This window comes from Pantherophis guttatus, chromosome 6 (assembly GCF_059756535.1).
Source record: "Pantherophis guttatus breed Tessera chromosome 6, ASM5975653v1, whole genome shotgun sequence".
Lineage (NCBI taxonomy): Eukaryota > Metazoa > Chordata > Lepidosauria > Squamata > Colubridae > Pantherophis > Pantherophis guttatus.
In genome coordinates this window covers 94157299-94178084 of record NC_142068.1, presented here as the reverse complement: position 1 = coordinate 94178084, position 20786 = coordinate 94157299, and the positions used below count along the sequence as shown (strand labels likewise).

General features: G+C 52.0%; 2 protein-coding genes and 1 non-coding gene across 3 annotated transcripts; 2 read left to right on the top strand and 1 right to left on the bottom strand.

The window, feature by feature from the left end:
- Positions 1-3756: 3756 nt before the first annotated feature.
- EGR2 (early growth response 2) lies at positions 3757-7366 on the top strand. Its single transcript, XM_034435240.2, has 2 exons — positions 3757-4211; positions 5227-7366. The coding sequence occupies exons 1-2, from the start codon at positions 4052-4054 to the stop codon at positions 6453-6455; spliced, it is 1389 nt and encodes a 462-aa protein (XP_034291131.1). The 5' UTR covers positions 3757-4051; the 3' UTR covers positions 6456-7366.
- A 9438-nt stretch (positions 7367-16804) lies between these two features.
- Positions 16805-19339, bottom strand: ADO (2-aminoethanethiol dioxygenase). The gene has a single exon (XM_034435393.2). It carries the CDS (start codon positions 19272-19274, stop codon positions 18519-18521), a length of 756 nt encoding a protein of 251 aa, XP_034291284.1. The 5' UTR covers positions 19275-19339; the 3' UTR covers positions 16805-18518.
- Positions 19340-20268: 929 nt separating this feature from the next.
- On the top strand, positions 20269-20414 carry LOC117676155 (small nucleolar RNA SNORA5). The gene has a single exon (XR_004594359.2). It is a non-coding gene; the product is annotated as a small nucleolar RNA SNORA5 (small nucleolar RNA).
- Positions 20415-20786: the final 372 nt, after the last annotated feature.

Genomic DNA, 20786 nt, shown 5'->3' with positions numbered 1-20786 from the left:
ATATTTTATCGATGGTTAGAAGACAAATATAAAAATTAGAAATAAAAGTAGCTGTTGTATTATTTACTGAACCTTCTATTTCAAACGCATTCCAATCATTTTTTTACAAAAAATGCACTGATATTTTTATACGTCAAAAAAAAAGGTCTATTTTAAAAGATCGAATTACAGAACGCTAATATTAAATTCGTTTATTCCTACTGCTTTAAAATCTTTTGCTATTTATCTTTGAAATATAAGGCATTATCCCAATACGGAGTTTATTCTAGCTTGATCAAAGCGATAAAAAACCATGGAAGAGTAATATTTGCTTGTTTGAAAAAGTTTGCGGAAATTTTGATAGATTCGCGGAGTAATTGTGTGCAGGAATTCTAATGTAATAGAATGTGTTCAGTTGTGTACACAGCACAGCTGAACACATTCTATTACATTAAAGCTGTTTTAAAAAACATTCTATTACATTAAAGCAGTTTTTTTTTTTAAAAAAAAACAGCTTTAAACCTCAACCACGGTCCTGATATTTAACGCCGGCCTCTTGTTTTATTTTTTGAACAATTGCGCCTTTGGGCTTTAGAAATCGGGTGGAACATTTTCTAGTTGCAGTTCCTACTTTGACCACAGGGGGGCGAGGGGATTAAAGAGTTTTAAATCAAAATTGAATTCTTCGAAGAGATGAAAGTTTGTCAATCTACGTTTAATTCCCATTATTGCCATTTAGTAGGGAACGGATAGGGAAAGCAGCAGAGGGGTTATTGGGGGAAAAAAAACACCCTACACCCACCTACCCATGGAGTGTAATAAAATATAGACTGAAACAGGCAGCAGAAGCGATGCCGCAAGAACAACTGAACGGTTATTCCGAGTGAGATGCGTCTGAACTAAGGATTCGTGTATCCGCTTCTGATTTAAGAGTTTCTTCATTGTTAGTTACCGAATGGGGAAAAAATCAAAGCCTGGCGATCCTTTTGCTTGGCACCGTTTGAGCTTCTTCAGCCCCGCAGGGCAAAGGGCCCCCTCCAGATACGTTAAACTAAAGTTCCCATCATCCCCATCCACGCCTGGCTTTTGGAAGGGACCACCCTGAGACCTCCAGATCAAAGGAGGAGAATCCCAGACTGAAAAGAGCCTTGGTGGTGCAGCGGACTAAACTACTGTTAAAGTAGCACTTAGCTGCCAGCTGCCTTGCAATTAGTGGGAGTTCAATTCTCACCAGGCTCAAGGTTGACTCAGCCTTCCATCCTTCCGAGGTAGGTAAAATGAGGACCCGGATTGTGGGGGCAATAAACTGACTTTGTATAAAAAAGAACACCGCTTGGGAGGGGGGTCCAAAAAGCCCTACTAAGCAGGTATATACAAAAGTAGGAAGGCTATTGCTTAAAAGCATTGTAAGCCGCCCTGAGTCTCCGGAGAAGGGCGGCATATAAATCAAACTAATAAATAAATAAATAAATAAATAAAAGCCGGTCTGGGTTTTTTTGTTTTTGTTTTTGTTTAATGCTAAGCCTGCACATAACTTCCAGAGCACACCTGACTCGATGGGCAGCTGTGAGCGGGAGAAAAGCATGTGGGGGGGGGACAAGATCCCCTGCCTTGGGGGGGGCGGGGAGGGGGGGGAAGATCTCCCAGCTACCTGGACCTTGTCATCCTACCAAAGAAAGAACAAGAAGCCAGATCCCTGTCGAGACCCACCGGTCAAGGGAGCCAAATCTGAGCCCTTGATGGGCAAAGGCTCCCGGGGTGCGACTGGGCAGCGCTCCGTGGGCCGCTGCCTTCTTCGCAGGAACAGGCGGGCTTGGGGAATAGGGTTTCGGGCAAGGAGCAGCAGCTCACCCGAGGAGACAGAAGGGAGGCAGGCAGCTCCAAGCAAGGTACCCGAGCCAAGCCAGGGGGCCTCTTCCTTGCAGCACTAGGGAGTCCCTGGAAGGCCAGAGAAGCCGGCAGGACTCCGGACCCCACGGACCTCATCCCTTTCTGCGCCGAGCGCAGTTCAGACAAGCCGGGGCCAACCCGGGTCGCGGCAGCCGCGCCGGGGCTTTTCCCAAGAGTCTGGGAGACGGATCGGGCCCCGCCAGCGCTACCTCGCAGCGCCCCAGGCGGCCTTTCAATCTTCCCGAGGAAGGGGAGAAGAGAGGGAGGGAGAAGAGAGGGAGAGAGAGGGGGGGACGGAGGGAGAAGAGAGGGAGGGGGGAGAGAGGGAGAGAGAGAGGGAGGGAGGGAGAAGAGAGGGAGAGAGGGGGAGAGGGAGAAGACAGGGAGAGAGAGAGGGAGGGAGGGAGAAGAGAGAGGGAGGGAGGGGGAAGAAAGAGAGAGAGGGAGAGAGAGGGGAAGAGAGAGGGAGGGAGGGAGAAGAGAGGGAGAGAGGGGGAGGGAGAAGAGAGGGAGGGGGAGGGAGGGGGAAGAAAGGGAGAGAGAGGGAGAGAGAGAGGGAGGGAGGAAGAAGAGAGGGAGAGAGGGGGAGGGGGGAGAAAGAGAGGGAGGGAGGGAAAAGAGAGAGGGAGGGAGAGAGAGGGAGGGAGAGAGGGGGAGGGAGAAGAGAGGGAGAGAGGGAGAGGGGGGAGAGAGACAGGGAGGGAGGGAGAGACAGAGAGAGAGAAGAGACAACAGGCCAGGGAGTCAGCAAGAATGGCGAGCGCTCGCCCACTCCGATTCAGCAACGCGGAGACCGGAGTAGCGGCATCGGAGCTGGCGGAGAAAACGCGGCGACTGCCCGGGTGACAAGAGGGCGATCGCCCGCCCGCCCTTTCCCCTGCGATCCGTTTTCCCACTCCGCCGCTACTCCGCGGGCCCAGCAGCCACTCTAAGACGGAAGGGGGTTTTTTCTACTCTCTCGCAGCTCGGTGTAAAGCTCGGCCTAACTCAGCCTTGCCGAGAAGGGCGGAGGGAGGAAGTGCGTCGCCCGTGTGTCAAAGGGAGAGAGCGCCTCTGAGCATGCGAAGACGGCCGCTCCTTTGGGAGAAGGAACAGGCAACCAGGCTAGTAGTAGCAGTAGTAGTACCAGGTAGTAGTATAGAAGTACTACTACTACTACTACTACTAGTAGTAGTAGTAGTAGTAGTAGGAGGAGGAGGAGGAGGAGGAGGAAGAGCAGCATCCTCGGAGGCAAAGCAGCGCCCACCCCCCAAACGGGGCAGCGCCCGGGAGCAGCACCGGCGGAAGCCACCCAGCCGGCAGGATGCCTCCCCGGCGAACCGGAGCTGTCCAGCAGGCGGTTGGCACGGCCGGCTGGCCCCTTTTTTCAGACTCCGGCCCTCCAAGCGGGCGCCCCCAGCCCCGCTCAACGCCCACCTGGCCCGGGCGCCCTTGCAGAGGAGCCGAGGGAGCGGCGGCGCCGGGGCTCCGGTCGCCGGACTGGGGTGTCGCGTCTCTGCCTCGGCCGCCCCCGCGACTTTCCCCGGAAAGGCTCCCCCAAAGGCAAGCGCGGGGTGGAGCCGGATGCTGGCCTTTTTTGGCGGGGCTGGCATGGCCGGACTCGCCCCCTGGACGTCTCTCCGGACCGGCCACGGGCAATCCTCCTCCTCCCCCTCCTCCTACTACTACTCCTACTACTACTACGCTACTACTACACTACTACTACTACTATACTACTACCTGGTACTCTTCCTCTCCTTGCCGCGGGCTCTGCCTGGACCCGCGTGGGGCTCCAGCCCACCCCCTCCCCACCCCCGGGCGCGGCGTGATCAAAGGGCCACGTGACGGCGAGCCCCCGCCCTTCCCCTCTTCCTCAGTCCTTATATGGGCAGTGACGTCGCGGCATTCACCGCCGCCCCATAAATACTTGGAGCCGACTTGGCAGTTGCCCGGTAAGCTTGCAAGCGATCCAAAGCGGCGCAAAGGAGAGAGCGGAGCGCTCTAAGCCCCTCTTTGGCGGCGGCGCTTGGCCAATGTGGCCCCCCACCTGCTTCCAGGAGGGCCCCCCCCGCCCACACCTTGCCCTAGAGAAGCATCTTCTCAGCCCCACTCTGGAGGGGAAAGAGGGTCCCGCCACTTCCCTGGAGGAATAAGCGGCCCCGGGACCACCAGGAGTGGGTGGGTAGGTGGGCTTCACTCCAGGATGACCGCCAAGGCGGTCGACAAAATCCCCGTCACCCTCAGCGGGCTGGTGCACCTGCCCGAAGGTCTTTACCCCACGGAAGACGGAGCCGGCGCCCTCCCACCGTCGGTCATCAGCTTCCCCAGCGTGGACCTGGGCGGACCCTTTGACCAGCTGAGCGGTAAGTGTCCCTTTTCTTCTCCCGCGGCCCCTTTCGGGCTTGGCAGGACGGGGAAGGGGGGAAGAACATGAGGAGGGGGCTGCCCACGGGGCGTGGGGGGCGAGAGAAAGCATAAGTGGAACGGGGCCGCAGGATTCCCGCGCCCACCTGCGGGCAGCCGGCTGAGCGGCGGATTTACAGTAGTGGCCAAAATTGTGGAAAGCTTTTGGGAAAAGTGTATTTTCTAAAAATAGTTAATAACACCACTCTTTCTTTCTTTCTTTCTTTCTTTCTTTCTTTCTTTCTTTCTTTCTTTCTTTCTTTCTTTCTTTCTTTCTTTCTTTCTTTCTTTCTTTCTTTCTTTCTTTCTTTGGAGTAGTACCTGGGCTATTCCGAGGCCATTGCAGCAGTGGAATAGGATTATCTTTGAAACTCCAAAAAACTAAATAAATAGCGGTGTTATTAGCCATCAAACCTCAAAAATACACTTTTCTCAAAAGGGAAATTTCCACAATTTTGGCCACTACTGTTAAGTGGGCGCTTTCGCTGGAGTCTTTCGAAAGCCGGGGCGCGCTGGTTCCCCCACCCACTCCCACCCCACAAAGGCCAGACCGGCGAGAGCGCTTCGCGTTTCTGCCCAAGAAGCTGTGGGACAAAAGAGCAGTTTTCGAACTAGTCGTAATCGCGTCCCGGGAGCCGCCCAATGATCTCTTTGATCACCGACCCCGGCTTTTCATCCTGGCCTCAGCCTGGGTGGCCAAGAGAAGGCTCGCAAAACTTCACGGGCTTCTCTGTTTGCCCCTAACGGTCAGAACTTGAGAGCTTGTAGGATCGGGCGCAATGAAAGGGCCTCTGCTTGGAGGGCCAGCGCACCTAATCCCGGGCGCGCCCTCTGCCTGGCTTCAAGCGCAGAGCGATCCTAAGTTGCCCCAGCAGCGAAGGCTGCCTGGGCGCGGGTGGGGTGGGGTATCCCGAGGAGCGCTCCAGATGCGCGGTGGTGATGGGCTCTTTCTCTTCCCTCCCTCCCTCCCTCCAGATGGCCTGATCGGCGCGGACATGAGCGACAAACGAGCGCTGGACTTGCAATACGCCTGCAGCGGTTTCGCGCCGCCGCCTCCGCGCAGCCAATCCTTCACTTACATGGGCAAGTTCTCCATCGATCCTCAGTATCCCGGCGCGAGCTGCTATGCGGCCGACGGCATCCTCAACTTGGTCAGCGCCGGCATCCTGCAGGGAGTGGCCGCTCCTTCGACCGCATCTTCGGCCGCGCCGGTTCCATCATCCACCGCCTCCGGAGGATCCCCCGCGGGGCACGGATGCGCCATGGCGCTGGCCGCCGGGGATCTGGAGCATCTCTACTCTCCGCAGCCGCCGCCGCCTCCTTACTCCGCCTGCGGGGAGCTTTATCAAGGCCAGGCGCAGCAGCCGGCGCCGTCCGACGGCTCCTCGCCCTTCCTGCCCGCCTCGACGGGCCCCTACCCGCCGCCCCCTTCCTACCACCCCTCCCCCAAGAGCGTAGGATCGGTGGGAGCCGACCCCGCCGGCCTCTTCTCCATGATCCCGGAGTACGCGGGCTTCTTCCAGCCGCCGCCACCGCCACCGCCACCGCCCCCTCCGTGCAGCCAGCGCGACTTCCACGGCCCGCCGGAGCGCAAACCCTTTCCCTGCGCCCTGGAGTCGGTGCGCGTCCCGCCGCCTCTCACGCCGCTCTCCACCATCCGCAACTTCACGCTGGGCGCGGCCCCGAGCGGCCTGAGCGAAGGGCCCTCCACGGGGACGGCGGTCAGTGCGCGCCTGGCGCCGGGCGCCTACGGAGGGCCGGGCAGCCTACCGCTGCGCCCGATCCTAAGGCCGCGCAAGTACCCCAACAGGCCCAGCAAGACGCCGGTGCACGAGAGGCCCTACCCGTGCCCGGCCGAAGGCTGCGACCGGCGCTTCTCGCGCTCCGACGAACTGACCCGGCACATCCGCATCCACACGGGCCACAAGCCCTTCCAGTGCCGCATCTGCATGCGCAACTTCAGCCGCAGCGACCACCTCACCACCCACATTCGCACCCACACCGGCGAGAAGCCCTTCGCCTGCGACTTCTGCGGCAGGAAGTTCGCCCGCAGCGACGAGCGCAAGCGCCACACCAAGATCCACCTGCGGCAAAAAGAGCGCAAGGTGGCCAGTGCCTCCGCAGCCGTCGGGGCCCCCCAGTCTACGCCCGGCCCCGGCTCAGCCGGTTTGCCTTCGTGCGGCGCTCGGACGCGGACGCCCTGAAGCTGGTTCGAGCACCGGGATGCTGCGCCTGGACCCGCGCTCCCCTCCTCCGGCAGGTAACCGCGGAAGCTGCCCCGGGGATCGCGGGAGCGCTTAGGATGCGCCTCCTGGGGAAGGGGCGCCTCTCCGGAGGATGTGGAGGGGGAGCTGCCGGCAACGGGCCAGCGGGACGGAAGGGAGGACCGAGTGCACTTTAGAGGCCGGGAGCCGCAGGACGGAGGCGGCGCAAAGACGGAGTAGCGGCCCGCGCAACTCTTTCTTCATCGGGACGGCTGCGGAAAGCTTTTACTTGAAAACCGGTGTCGGGACAGAGAGACACAGAGAGAGCGAGTGCAATGGGGGGGCTGGGCAAGACAACGGGCAATATTTATTCCTCTGCGGGTGGGGGGGGAGCAAATTCTTTTTTTTTTAAATAATTCATCCCTCCCCACCCCCCCACCCCGCAGAAATTATTTCCCTCTTGGCTATATTTTCCTGCGCGTTCTTGAAAACATAATTAATAGCAAAGTGGGGGGGAGAGAGAAGGCGCCCCGTTTTCCAAGCCCGCTAAGCAGAGAGAACTGGCGGGTCTGTGACTTTTTCTGAACTCTTCTTGGTGCCTTTTTAAATATGTGGACCGTGACTGCATGTTAAATTGGTTGCCTTATTAATCCTGGGGGAGAAGGGGGGGAGGAATGTCAGGTTTTAATCATGAACAGAGTGGGGGGGGGCGGGGTGTGTGTCTGACCTGGCTGTTAAAATAAGAGTGGCATAGTTTTATCTCTTAATATTCGCGTTTTTATAAAAAAAAAAGGGGGGGAGGTCTATTTTTGTATGCACTGGAGATTGCCTCCGCACCCCCCCCCCTCAAACTGACATTAAATGTTGCTTCTGTGGAATATAAATAATTAAACAGAATGGTACAATATAAATAATTTTTCAGGCTTGGCAAGAATGTTCTGAGTCCTGGACAAGGGTTGAAAAAGAAAAGATTTCATCTGAGAAGACACAATTGCTTAATTTCATCTAAGAAGACACAATTGCTAACTCTTCCTTCCCTCCCTCCCTCCCTCTCCCCCCCGCCCCCAAATAAATAAGTATTGTGAATATGATGGAAATAAAATGATTTCTGTAGAAAATGACAATCAAAAGGGCACCAATCACATTCTGTCTGTGTTAAATATCCCACGCAAATTCTCCCTGTCGGCACAAGGTAGCCAGATGTTCCAGAGCCTGGGGGGAGCGTGCGGGAGAGATACACTTCCTGCAAAGTGTGCGAAAATCACTAGGAAAGAGAGCGAGAGATTCGTTTCTTCCAGTGTTTAATCCCATTTTAGCTCTGGAAACTGTCTCGGAGGACACTGTTATTATCCACAGCTTCATTCATCTGAATTTATAGCGAGGTTGATACCAAAGTGGGGTTTGTAGAGCATGTTGGGTTAAAGGTGGTTAGCCAACTGACGGCTCAGCAGATGATGGCCATCCAGCTCAGAGGCTACTTTCACAGACCAGGGGTTAATTTAGGTTAATACCTGCAGATTCAACTTCAAATTCCCCATCTCCGTCTGAGCCATGCATTTTCCACTGTACCATTTTTCTCTCTTGAAATCGCCCCCTCCCCGGTGCTCTCTTACTGCAGCAGTAAGCCAATTTCAGCCACTCAGAAAAAGGGAGATGACACAAACCCAGCCCCGCCTTGGAACTGATCAGATCCAGGATAGGAGACCACTAGGAAATGCCAGGGCTGAAGGACGAAGCACTTTGTGATGATGCCAGGAGCCACATCCACCCAGAAGTCATCTCAGTAGCGGGGAGTTCCCCATCTTTGCGAACGTCACACACTACAGCAGGGGTATCAAACTCAAAGCCCGGGGGCCGGATACAGCCCATGGGATACTTAGATCTTGCCCACGGGGCCATCCTGGAAACAGTGAAAAACTGGTCTGCGGTACTTCTGCCAGTGCAAACAGGCTCCCAAGCTCCGTTTTCAGCTGCCACGGCCTCCTGCAACCCTCTGCCAGTGAAAACGGAGCTCTGGAGGGCCGCACCAGATGAAACTGATGGGGTGGCTCTTTGGCAAGTGTCCAGTTTCTAGGCAGAGTCACCTTTTAGTTAGTTTAGTTTAGTTTAGTTTATTTGATTTGTATACTGCCCTACTCCTGAAGAACTCAGGGGAGTGAACAGCCACAAGATAAAAACACATAAATACAAAATTTAAAAACAGAATAAAACCGAATTAAACAATTTGGCCGAAGACAGATTTCAAAACACCCCAATAAATTAAAAACAAATTAAAATTTGCGTTTTAAAAGGGAAAAAGGGAAACAGTTAGGCCAGGCCAGCCTGATGGAATAAAAAGGTCTTGAGAGTGCGGCGGAAGGTGCGTAGATCCGGGATCCTCCGTATCTCCGGGGGGAGTTCATTCCAGATAGTAGGTGCCCCCACAGAGAAGGCTCTCCCTCTGGGGGCCGCCAGTCGACATTGTTTGGCTGACGGCACCCGGAGGAACCCCTCTCTATGAGAGCGTACCAGCTGGTGGGAGGCTACTGTTGGCAGCAGGTGGTCCTGTAGATAACCAGGTCCTAAGCCATGGAGCGCTCTAAAGGTGGTAACCAAGACCTTGAAGCGCACACGGAAGACCACCGGGAGCCAGTGCAGCTCACGGAGAGGTGTTACATGGGAACGCCATGTTGCTCCCATAACCATCCACGCGGCCGCACTCTGTGCCAATTGGAGCCTCCGGGTGCTCCTCAAAGGGAGCCCCATGTAGAGAGCGTTGCAGTAGTCCAGGGGGGAAGTGATGAGGGCATGAGTGACCATGTGTAATGAGTCCTGGAGTCCCACCAGGTAACCAGGGACAGTGTCTGTCCCACATCATGGACGGGGGCATTATGCAGGACACAGTTTGGCTTTCAAGATGGGGGGGGGGAGAGACGTTCAGCAATCGGGGAAGAGGAGCAGTGCCTCCACCCCCACATCACCCAGAAAGCACAATAGGTAGAGTCCCTTCTGAGTATGCCCTCCTCCCCTTCAACCTCATTTGATTCAGATAAAGGCAGCTTTGCGCTGACTTGTCCCACACAGCCATCAACCCCCCTCCCCCCCAGCCATCCCAAGCTGTGCAGTGCCAAACTCAGGAGCGCTGGTCAACTTGGGGAAGGCTGACTTAGGAAGGAAGACTCCGTGGTCAATATGGCAGGAAGACTCTGTGGCCAAGCTTAACTGGCCAAGCTCCTGAGGATACCGGAGGGAAAGAATCAGGGGTGAAATTCAGCCGGTTCTATCTGGCTCGGGCAAACTGGTAGCGGCGGCTGTGGGAGGCTCCGTCCACCCGCACGGACCTCATGAGGTCACTTTTTTGCAATGATTTTAAGCCTCTGCACATGTGTAGAAGGCTTTTTGCATGCACAAACAACAGCGTGCGTGAGCAAAGTGAGTGCACGAGCGGTGCATGCACATTTGCAAACCAGTAGGGAAGGTAAGTGAATTTCACCCCTGGAAAGAATTACCCCAAAGGGCAGATCAGGTTTCTTGATCTACGGTACTTGCGCTTGGTCTGAGCACAAAGGATTTCCCCCAGTTGCAATAAATAGACTCGGTGTTCGGTGTTCGCACTGGCGGGGGTGGCCCTTGACTCACTGCTGTTCCATGACTGCAAACTAATTTTAAGCAAAGTGGAAATAAACAAAGCCACATGTGGGGAAAGAGGCCTCTTCAGAAGCCGGGTGGCAACTAATTTTGATGAAAATTACATGTTGATGAAAATGACTTCAAAGAGCACGATGCTGGGCTGTTGGTGCTGGTCTCGGCACCCGATTCTGAGCAGCACCCAGATTCAAGGGCCTTTGAAAATGGGTCTCTGAGGAAAGAGAGGGGGGAAATGGTCCTGATTCGGTCAGCCTTTCAAAGCCAGGAATTTACGAGAGCCACTGGCCTTTGCGACATCAGGGATGCAGAAGCCTTATGTCATTTTCAGTATTGTTCTTCTCTCAATGCTTGGATGGGAGGCCACTAGGAGATGCCAGGTTGTTAGGGGAAGCCAGAATGCTGAAAACACACCCTAGAAGGGAGCAGGGGCAAACCACTTGTGTAACAGCTGTTGAGAAGAGTATGTGATTGTGTCTGCGCAGTCAGCAAGAGTCTGGATTGTCCTGGAAGTTTGAAGAGGTGGATTAAGTGCACCTCAGCTGGTGTTGACTCTTACCAATGACATGAGTAGGTTTTTTCCAGCTTTACGTGTTCCCACCTTGGTCTTTTGAGGGCTCTCAAGGAGTCATTCATTGCTGTCAAAATCCGATCCATCCCCTTTGCCGTTGGTGGCCTTCTTGCTTGTTGTACAAGTGTGGTACAAGTCAGCCAGATGTTTAGTCTGGATCTGGCATTTTTGTCCACCTACCGAGTCCTTCCCAAGGACCTGGGCTAGGCAGATGTTTATTATTATTATTGTTGTTGTTGTGTGATGCTGTAGGCATTCTGTAGAACTCATTGGGGCATATGGACGATTCTGGACCATCTGTTCGACTGCTAGACGTCTCCATCCTAGAGGAATTGAGAGCTCACAGGATCGAAAACTTGGCAGGATTCCAGAGTAGTAAATTGAAGAAAGGGCCAGTTGCCACATGAACACGAAAGGGTGATGAAGCAACTCCCTTATGCTCACCAGATGCAGTGATTGGATCCGACTCACTAGGAGTGCAGCCCAACCTTCTCTGGGCAGCCTGCACTACAGAGACCTTCCCCAAAAATCATAAGGGCTCGTCCTTCTTAAAGGAGGGGATGTAAAATCCACGTTTGTTTCTTAAGAGTGGCTGATCTAAATGAAGAAGCCACCTTACATTCCTGGTTTGTTTTAAATTAACCTCTGACCAGGCACTTGTACTCATTATAATGCTCACTTATACTTTAGCACCAATGGCTCACTAGACCAGGGGTCTCCAACCTTGGCAACTTTAAGACTTGTGGACTTTAACTCCGGGAGTTAAAGTCCACAAGTCTTAAAGTTGCTAAGGTTGGAGACCCCTGCACTAGACTATTCTTTTGGTCTGCCTTTCTTTCATTATATCAATTAACTGGTTCTTATTGAGACCAGTTAGGGAAAGGGGGGCGTGCAGAAGCCTAGTGGTTCAGATCAGGGGTGAAATGTAAAATTTGTTACTACCGGTTCTGTGGGCGTGGCTTGGTGGATGAGTAATGTGACTGGGTGGGCGTGGCCAACTTTTTTTTTTTTTAACTTTTCAAAGCATTTTTTCTAATGCTTTGAAAAGCCTCTGCCGATCAGGCAACTCAGCTGGGGTCGTCAGAGACTTTTCAAAGCATTTTTTTTTTACCACCTCTTTGGCCAAGAGGTTGCAGAAAAAAATGCTTTGAAAAGCCTCTGAGGATCCCAGCTGAGCCGCGCGATCATCAGAGGCTTTTTTTTTTTACTTTTAAAAGCATTTTTTCGTTGGAAGAGGTTGTAGAAAAAATGCTTTTAAAAGTAAAAAAAAAAGCCTCTGATGATCGTGCGACACAGCTGAGCATGGTGGGGGGCGCAGGGAGTTTTGCTACCGGTTCTCCGAACCACCCGCCGCATTTGCTACCGGATCAGGCGATCTGGTCCGAACCGGCAGCATTTCACCCCTGGTTTAGATGTTGGGCTTGTCGACCAAAGATCGGCAGTTCGAGACCCAAATGTTGCGCAACTGGGTGAACTTCCCATCCTTGCCCCAGCTCCTGCCAACCTAGCAGCTTGAAAGCATGCAAATGTGAGTAGCAACAGCACTTAGACTTATATACCGCTTCACAGTGCTTTTACAGGAATCTCTAAGCGGTTTACAGAGTCAGCCTCTTGCCCCCAACAATCTGGGTCCTCATTTTACTGACCTCGGAAGGATGGAAGGCTGAGTCAACCTTGAGCCTGGTGACACTCGAACTGCTGCCAGTCGGCAGAGTCAGACTGCAATACTGCATTCTAACCATTGCACTACAGTGCAGCTCATCGAGTAGATAAAATAGGTACCACTTTATTGGGAAGGTAACAGCGTTCCATGTGTATAGCCATGCTGGCCACATAACCACGGAAGTGTCTTTGGACAACGCTGATGCCCTCAGTGAAGAAATGGAGATGAACAGCGCCCCCTAGAGTCAGAAATGACTGGAGAGGAGAAACTTTTACCTTTTATTGCGACCTTAAATAAAAACGTGTCAACCAATCGTACACATATTCAGATCCATGCACCTTCTCAACCCCTGGATTTAGGACTGGATTGCTTGCTAGTAAGTGAAAAACCATCTTCCCAGGAACTTGTCTATCGCCATTCTTAAAAATCACCAAAGACAGCCTCCCTACTCCTCTGCATCTGGAAGGCTAAAAGCAAACTTTGTACAGTTGCAGAAGCACGACTTCTCCTCGCTACGAGTGGCTGTTTCACGCGACTTATGTTCTGCCTCAGCTACGGACCCCAAAGAATGCAGCACACACAAAATCTATACAAAGCTTATTTTACTCAAATAACTCAGTCTTTTTCAAACAAAGACTGTTAAATAAACTTTTTTTTATATAAAATAATCTTTATTAAATATTTATAATAAAATTAACACACAATAATGATTGAAAAGCAATATAGGAAGCGAAATATAGAAAAACATAAACACAGGACTAAAACGAAACAACAAACATGACTAACCGAGAGTTAAGCTCACTCTCCAATTAATATTAACTGATATCATCCCAGCCAAACATTTCAATGCAATCAAGTTCTTTTTACTAACTACAAAACAATTGACCTGTTTTTATCAAAATTATAAAGAGTTATAAAGCCTAGTAAATATCTAGTTAATCTAATTAGACGATCTTATCACCCTTCTCCTAAATTTAACCTTCTTTTGAGCCAGACAAAGCATCTGTCCCAACTTCTATTATATACTGAATCTTTCTTGTCTTTTAAGATATACGTTAGCCTGTCCATCTCAGCACATCGGAGAATCTTGTTTATTATCAGATGGTCGTATCTGCATCTTTCCACAGTTGAGCAAATGCCATTCTCGCCGCTGTTGAGACATGGACAAATATATACCAATCCTTCTTGTCAATGTAGTCCGGTCTTATTCCGAGTAAGTAGAGGTCTGGGTGAAGGGGAAAGCTCACACCTGTTATTTCCAGCAGCCACTGCTGTATTTTCCCCCAATAGCGTCTAGCTGACGGACAAATCCACCACTGATGGAAGAAAGTACCCTTAAATAAAGAAATAAACTTTCTTAACAGCCTACAAGAATCCTAAAATAAGGTAATCACAGCCTTACTACGGATGGCAGAAAGCCCAGAAGCAATTTTGCAGAGAATCCAGACGCGAAGGAGAGTGAACTAAAGTTTTTCCCTACAGTTTGCTGCAATCAGCGGGCCTCCTTAAATAGGCTAAGGGAGTGGCCAATTAACCCAAGCCTTACTCTCGAGGAGACCTCCTCCTGAGGAGCCATTCCTGCCTTTTGGCAGCTCTGCGTGCCCGTGCATTGAGAAGAGGCTCCTCCTCTTTGTCCTCTTCACTTAAGGGAGCTTCTGGAGGCCCTGGCTGAATCCGTCTCCGGCACCAAATCTTCTCCAGCCTCCTCATTGTCTGACTTGAGCGCCAGCTGCACAGGCTGCTGGCGCAGCACCACACCAGCTTCCTCGTTGTCGGAATCAGCTACAATCTGCACAGGCCGCTGACGGGCTACAACAACTTGCCTATCTGTGGGTCACGGGTTGCCTCTCCCCCCCCCCACACACACTTTGTCAGTTTTGCACAGCACTTTGGCCCTAACGCTGGGCTTGGCCTGACGTGTGAATCCAGCAACGAAAGGCCAAACCTGTATTGTTAAAGCTATTTGAATCAGATCGAAAGGGTTGAAGAAAAAAAAAAAGTGGTTGTAACATACTCTTGTCTTGATGTATAAAATACTTCTCGTGAGAAACTTGGGATCAACCCTTTGAGAGGCAGCAGAGAAGGCACGTGTGAAAAGGCTCAAAACCATTCAAGTCTTCACAGGTCAAAATCTCTGCTTTAGAAAGCTGCGATTTGGGGGGTAGATACCAAAGATATCACTGCTGTTGAGCGAGCGCGAATTCAATTTACAAAAAGGGAAAAGTGGTGTTTTTGTGAACGCAGGTGCAAAAAAAGAAAAAGAAGGGGGAAAAAAAGACTATGTAATATATTTAATAGACTGGCTTATAAAATTAAAGGAACGGATAGGCTATATGTTTATTTAGAAGTCAGTCCAGGCTTCTAAATAAAGCAGCTTCCTAAAGCAGGGGACGTGGTGGCTCAGTGGCTAAGACGCTGAGCTTGTTGTTCAGAAAGGTCGGCAGTTCAGCGGTTCAAATCCCTAGTGCCGCGTAACAGCGTGAGCTCCCGTTACTTGTCCCAGTTTCTGCCAATCTAGCAGTTCGAAAGCACATAAAAAATGCAAGTAGAAAAATAGGGACCACCTCTGGTGGGAAGGTAACAGCGTTCCGTGTGCCATTGCCATTTAGTCATGCTGGCCACATGACCACGGAGACGTCTTCGGACAGGGCTGGCTCTTTGGCTTTGAAATGGAGATGAGCACCCCCCTTAGAGTCGGGAACGACTAGCACATACGTGCGAGGGGAACCTTTACCTTTACCTAGAGCAGGGGTCCCCAACCAGGACACGCAAACAAGCAAAGCCCCATCTATGGGGTGCAGGCAGCATCCCCCAAATCATATCCCCTCTGGTCTGGAGAAAATCCTTTCTCCATGGAGGCGGTCCCTGGTGCCCAAAAGTTTGGGGTCTGTGTGTGCTGCCCTTTAATGGCTTTTAAGAACATGGGACACACCTAAAACACGAGGTCCACCATTTTAATTTGCTCTTTTCAATTTGTCTTTCAAGTATTTAAACTGCTTTTGCATTTTTTGCAATCACTGTTACTGGGATGGGCAAATATAAACATTTGCGATAAACAGAAGCAACAAGTTAAATCATGTGGTATTCAGCAGGAAATGCTTCAAGGCGTCAGACACGCAGCTCTATGGAAGGAGGGATTTCCACTGAGCCCCAGCAGCCTCCGCAAATGGAACGGGACAGTCTCGTTCTAACTCACCCTCCCACTCAGGAAGGCATAACCCACTCAGTGACATAACACCGGTCACACCCTGGAGCCCCTCAAGGTTTGTACACATATCCAGGCTTGATCGTTTTATAGCGGGGGAGCAAAAAAGCATCCTTGCCGAGTTTAAAATGGTTTTGATGTTTCCGTAACAGAAAAACTTCCTCCACTGTCTTCTGCTGCACTAACATGAGCCGCGGCCACAGATCATGCTGAATCTAGAAGAAAACAATTGTGCCCAAACATCAAGGTTAACAGTAACAGAGTTGGAAGGGACCTTGGAGGTCATCTAGCCCAACCCACTGCTCCCACAGACCTATACTAGGGATTCGAACCATTCTGAATGTTTCTTGATGAAGAAAAAAATATACGATCTCTGCAAAGAGAAAACACGCACTTCAATGTTTTGCCTAGTACTTTTTCAGAAAAAAGCTGTGGTTTTGGCAACTTGCCCCAATGGGATTTCCCACGGGTGCCAGTCGTTGAGCGGGGTGGCATCATCCTTGGGCACCATTTGATGTAACAAAACGACATGAATGTGCTGTAAACAAACTGCAGTTTTATGGGAATCAGACTGGGTGGTAAGGCGCTTGTTCTCAGATAAGAACGCATGCATTCACTAGAGTGAGTAGTTGCAACTGCAGGAAATGTACCATATTTTTCAGACTGTAAGATGCACCGGACTGTAAGACGAACCTAGATTTACAGAAGGAAAACAAGGGGAAAAAAAATAGATTTTGGCCTCCGTGCGTCCCATTTTCGCCCTCCTCGGCCTCCAGAAGCACTTTGTAGGCCACAAACAGGCCCTCCTGAATCCTCCGCGCATCCGGTTTTCACCCAAAAATGTGGTTTTTGCCCTACAGAGTGCTTTTGGGGGCCAGGGAGGGCAAAAATGGGACGTTTGGAGGGTTCAGGAGGCCAAAAACACGCCCGTGTTTGATCTAGATCAGGGGTCCCAACCTTGGCAACTTTAAGCCTGGTGGACTTCAACTCCCAGAATTCCCCAGCCAGTAAGCTGGCTGGGGAATTCTGGGAGTTGAAGTCCGCCAGGCTTAAAGTTGCCAAGGTTGGAAACCCCTGATCTAGAAGACGCACCAAAATTTTCACCCTTTTTTTGGGTTGGGGGGGGGGAGTGCGTCTTAATACTCGGAAAAATACAGTATATCTACCAGTTATAGAACAAGATCCGTTTTCTTGGCAACGTGGTGGGGATGAAGATGCTTCAGAGTATGACCTTGCTGTAAGCCGGACAATATCTGAATCCCATACAGCAAAGCTTCGACAAGATATTTAGACCTGGGCTCATTTATTGTTCTCCTTCATGGTGCCAATAAATAACAATTACAGCGTGGAACAAAAAAGTCGACAGGAACAATTCCAGGATGGCACTAAAAATTGAAGGACTGGATTATTCTTGTCACTCAGTAAGAGGCAAAGGCATGGATACCTATCATAGGGGGGGGGGAAACCCTCTTTTCATGTGTGAAATATCTTTCAGGTTTAACACTTCAATTAACAAAGACACACACACACACCCAAAAAGTTGGGCTTTTTTCCCATCTGGCCGCAGAATTAGCCGCAGAAATGAACCAGACACCAAGACCATGGAAAGGTTACCCGAGATGGTCTTGTGGCCTTCAGGCAAATGCTGTTCTAGAACAGACCCATTATTCTAATTTACTGTGGCCCCAAAATTATTCGACTTTCCCCAGTTGAAATAAATCACGAGTGAATGGCGTCCCATTGGCTGAATCCGCTCAGCCTAAGCTACTATATACAGTCCCTGCCACCCACCCACCCGAAAATGGGGAGAAAGACTCCCCCCTTTCCTCCCTTCGGAAGCAGGTCTCCCCAGATGGGGAACCGGAGGTCTGGATGCAGGAGGGAACCTGCTTCCCTCAACCCAGCCTGAATGGCAGGCGGTATCTTGCTTTTGGGAGCTCCGGCTTTAGCCTTCGATCCCAGAAAACAGGCACTCTCAGAGATGTCTCATTCCGTCAGTTTTACTCTCTATACGAAATACAGTTGCTCTTGGGTGTAAATCTGTACAATGCTGAGATTTTAACAAGATCTTGGTTGTCCTTTGCTCAGAAAAGACCAACAGTAATAAAAACACCAAACATTAGACTTATTTTCCAAACTGAAAAATATCCAATCTTTGTGCTAGATTAATGTAAACATTTCTCTTCGCTGGCTGAAAGCGGCTGAGTAGGTAGCTTAGCCCAGGTAGCTAAACCTATTTTAAATTGTAAACTGAATCCCTACCCCACCTCCTTTACGGTGCTTCTGTTTAAAACGAAGCTACAATTCGTTTTTCTTCCACCTACAAAAGAACCATGTTAACTTCCAAAAGCTTTAACAGCCACCACTGATGGAGGCAAACAGCTGACACTGTTGTGAATATAAGACAGCTGTTTTGCAGCTGGCCTCGGGAATGCCCCCCCTCCCCCCCATCATCCATTAAAAAGGAAAAGTGGCTTTAAGAAGCCTGGGATGTTCTTTTCCTCCATAACTTTTGAAAGTATTTCCCAAACTGAAATATCCCTTTGCGGGAAACCAGGGAAGCAAATCCGAAAAAAGTAAGAATAGAAGACAAGAGAGAGAGAAAGAGGGAGGAGGGGTGGGGGCATCTTCAGTTCTATAGAATTACAGTTTTTCCCCCCCTGGTCAAATGGATCTCCCACCACACCAAAAAAAAAAAAAAAAAAAAAAGGATTCTGCACCCAGCAAAGAAGGCTGTTTTCTCTTCTTTTAATAAAACTTTGTGCAAAATAATTCGAGTTTAAAAAAAAAAAAAAGAGGAGGGGGGGAGTCAGTCCGTGTATCTCAGAACCGCTGTTTGACACCCCTTAAGCGGGGGACGAAGGTGGGGGCAGCGTTGAACCCAGCAGAAAAGTCCAGGCGGGAATCTTTTTTTCCCCGGCAGCCCCGCCGTTAGGAAAGTTAGGAAAGGCTCCAGAGGCCGGGGCCTCCTCCTCCTCCGTCCATCCGTCTTTGGGGGCTTCAGGGAGAGACGCGCGGGCCCGGGTAAGGCTCCCCGCCGCACCAGAAGTCGGGCGTCTGCGGGGTCTCCAGCAGCCAGAGGACGCTGGGCTGGACGGGTGCGGCGGGCGCCGGCGGGAGGCTCTGTCCGTCGGCCAGCCGGTAGTAGTGGCAGTCGCGTCCGCGCGCCGGGTCGTAAGGCGGCGCCAGGATGTCGAGGAAAGCGGCTGGCCCGGTGCCCTCGGCGGCGATCTGGTGCAGGTTGTCCCGCTGCGGGGAGAGCAGGCAAGGCGGCGCGGCGGCCGTGTAGAGGCGGTGGGAGCGGAGCTGGGCGCGCAGACGGCGGGGACGGGTGGAGGAGGCAGCGCCGGCGTCCTTGGGCTCGTCGGACTCGTCGAGCGCGTCGACTTCCACGTCGGCCGCGGCAGCGTCCAGGCAGGCGATTCGCAGCGTGCCGTAGAGCACCTTGAGCAAGCCCTGCATGCCCGGGTGGTCGTGCAACGGGATGCAGGCGCCGGCGCGGAGCACGAAGACGCCCATGCTGAAGCGCGCCGTCTCGCAGATGTGCATGTAGCTGACGGGCGGCTGGTTCGGTCCGGGCACGGGAGAAGGACCCCGCGGTTGCAAGCCCAGGTCTTCGGCGCTCACTTGGCCCAGCAGCTCCCGCAGACGTTGCAACTCGGAGCCCGCAGCTTCGCCCGACCCAGACCCGAAGGTCGCCCGAGCCTGTCGGGCCACCCGCTGGATCAGCGAAGCCGCCATCTCGTCGCGGGGCATCTCGCGCGCGCGCCTGCGCCGGAGGGGCCACTACTGCCGAGCCGCTTCTGCGCAGGCGCGGCGCGGAGAGCGCCGGGAGAGCGGCCCGGCCCCCTCCCTCCCTCCCTCCCATCTCCGAGTTCCCAACAGGGCGCTCGCGGGCGCCTCACGTCCTGCTCGCGTTAAAAAGCGGCGGTTTGCGGGGTGGCTTCAGTTGTTACGATGGCGAGAGGCGGCCAAAACTATGCTGGGTCGTCGTCGTCCCCCGACCCGACCCCGACCCTCATACAGGAGTGGGGAATAGGGAGAAGCTGGCGCAGGGGTGAAGGAAGAAACGTTGCAAAAGTGGCGTTTGGGGGGTTTTTTGGGGGGGGGGGAGGGAGGGAGGAGAGGACAAAACCGAGAAGCAAAAAGGGAGCGGGGTTTTGTCGAGGCTGAACTGAACTTCACACTGCAGAATTCTCTTAGGAATCCTATGGCAGGGGTCTCCAACCTTGGCCACTTTAAGTGTGGAGGACTTCAACTCCCAGAATTCCCCAGCCAGCAAAGCTTTCAACTCCCAGAATTCCCCAGCCAGCAAAGCCTCCAACTCCCAGAATTCCCCACCCAGCAAAACCTGGAGGACTACAACTCCCAGAATTCCCCACCCAGCAAAGCCAGGAAGACTACAACTCCCAGAATTCCCCAGCCAGCAAAGCCTGGAGGACTACAACTCCCAGAATTCCCCAGCCAGCAAAGCTTTCAACTCCCAGAATTCCCCAGCCACCAAAGCCAGGAAGACTACAACTCCCAGAATTCCCCAGCCAGCTTTGCTATGCTTTTCTGTGCAGTTGTATCTTGGAATGGTCACTAAATGAACTGTTAAGCTGAGGACTGCCTACCTACATGCATAAATATTAATGAGTCCGTTTACGATATATTTCAGAATATGGGTTCTCCTCTCTTAAGCTCCAGCTTCTAGGTTAAAATTGTTACAGGAACTGCTTCCTTTTCTCTTTGAATCGGGGCCTCCTAGTGCAGCCAAGTCAAATTCGGTCCCTGCGTGCCCTGTGGTGCCCCGTGGTGGGAACCGGCTCTGCGACTCCCACATCACAACTGTAGTTCATGGGCCCCTGGTTTGTGTAGTTCGCGTAGACATGTATAGGGTCTGGACAGATAACGCTTGTCAGGGTATAGGTATAGGATCCTAGTATAGGATTTCCTGCTAGAGCAGAGGGTTGGACTAGAAGACCTCCAAGGTCCCTTCTTGTTATTCTGTTAATTCTACTAAGAGCCTTGGTGGCACAGCAGACTAAAAAGCACTTTTAAGTAACACCAGCTGCCTGCAATTACTGCAAGGTCAAATCTCACCAGGCTCAAGGTTGACTCAGCCTTCCATCCCTTTGAGGTAGGTAAAATGAGGACCCGGATTGTGAGGGCAATAAACTGACTTTGTATAAAAAAAGAACACCACTTGGGGGGGTGGGCGAAAGCCCTACTAAGCAGGTCTATACAAAAGTATGAAGGCAATTGCTTAACACATTGGAAGCCGCC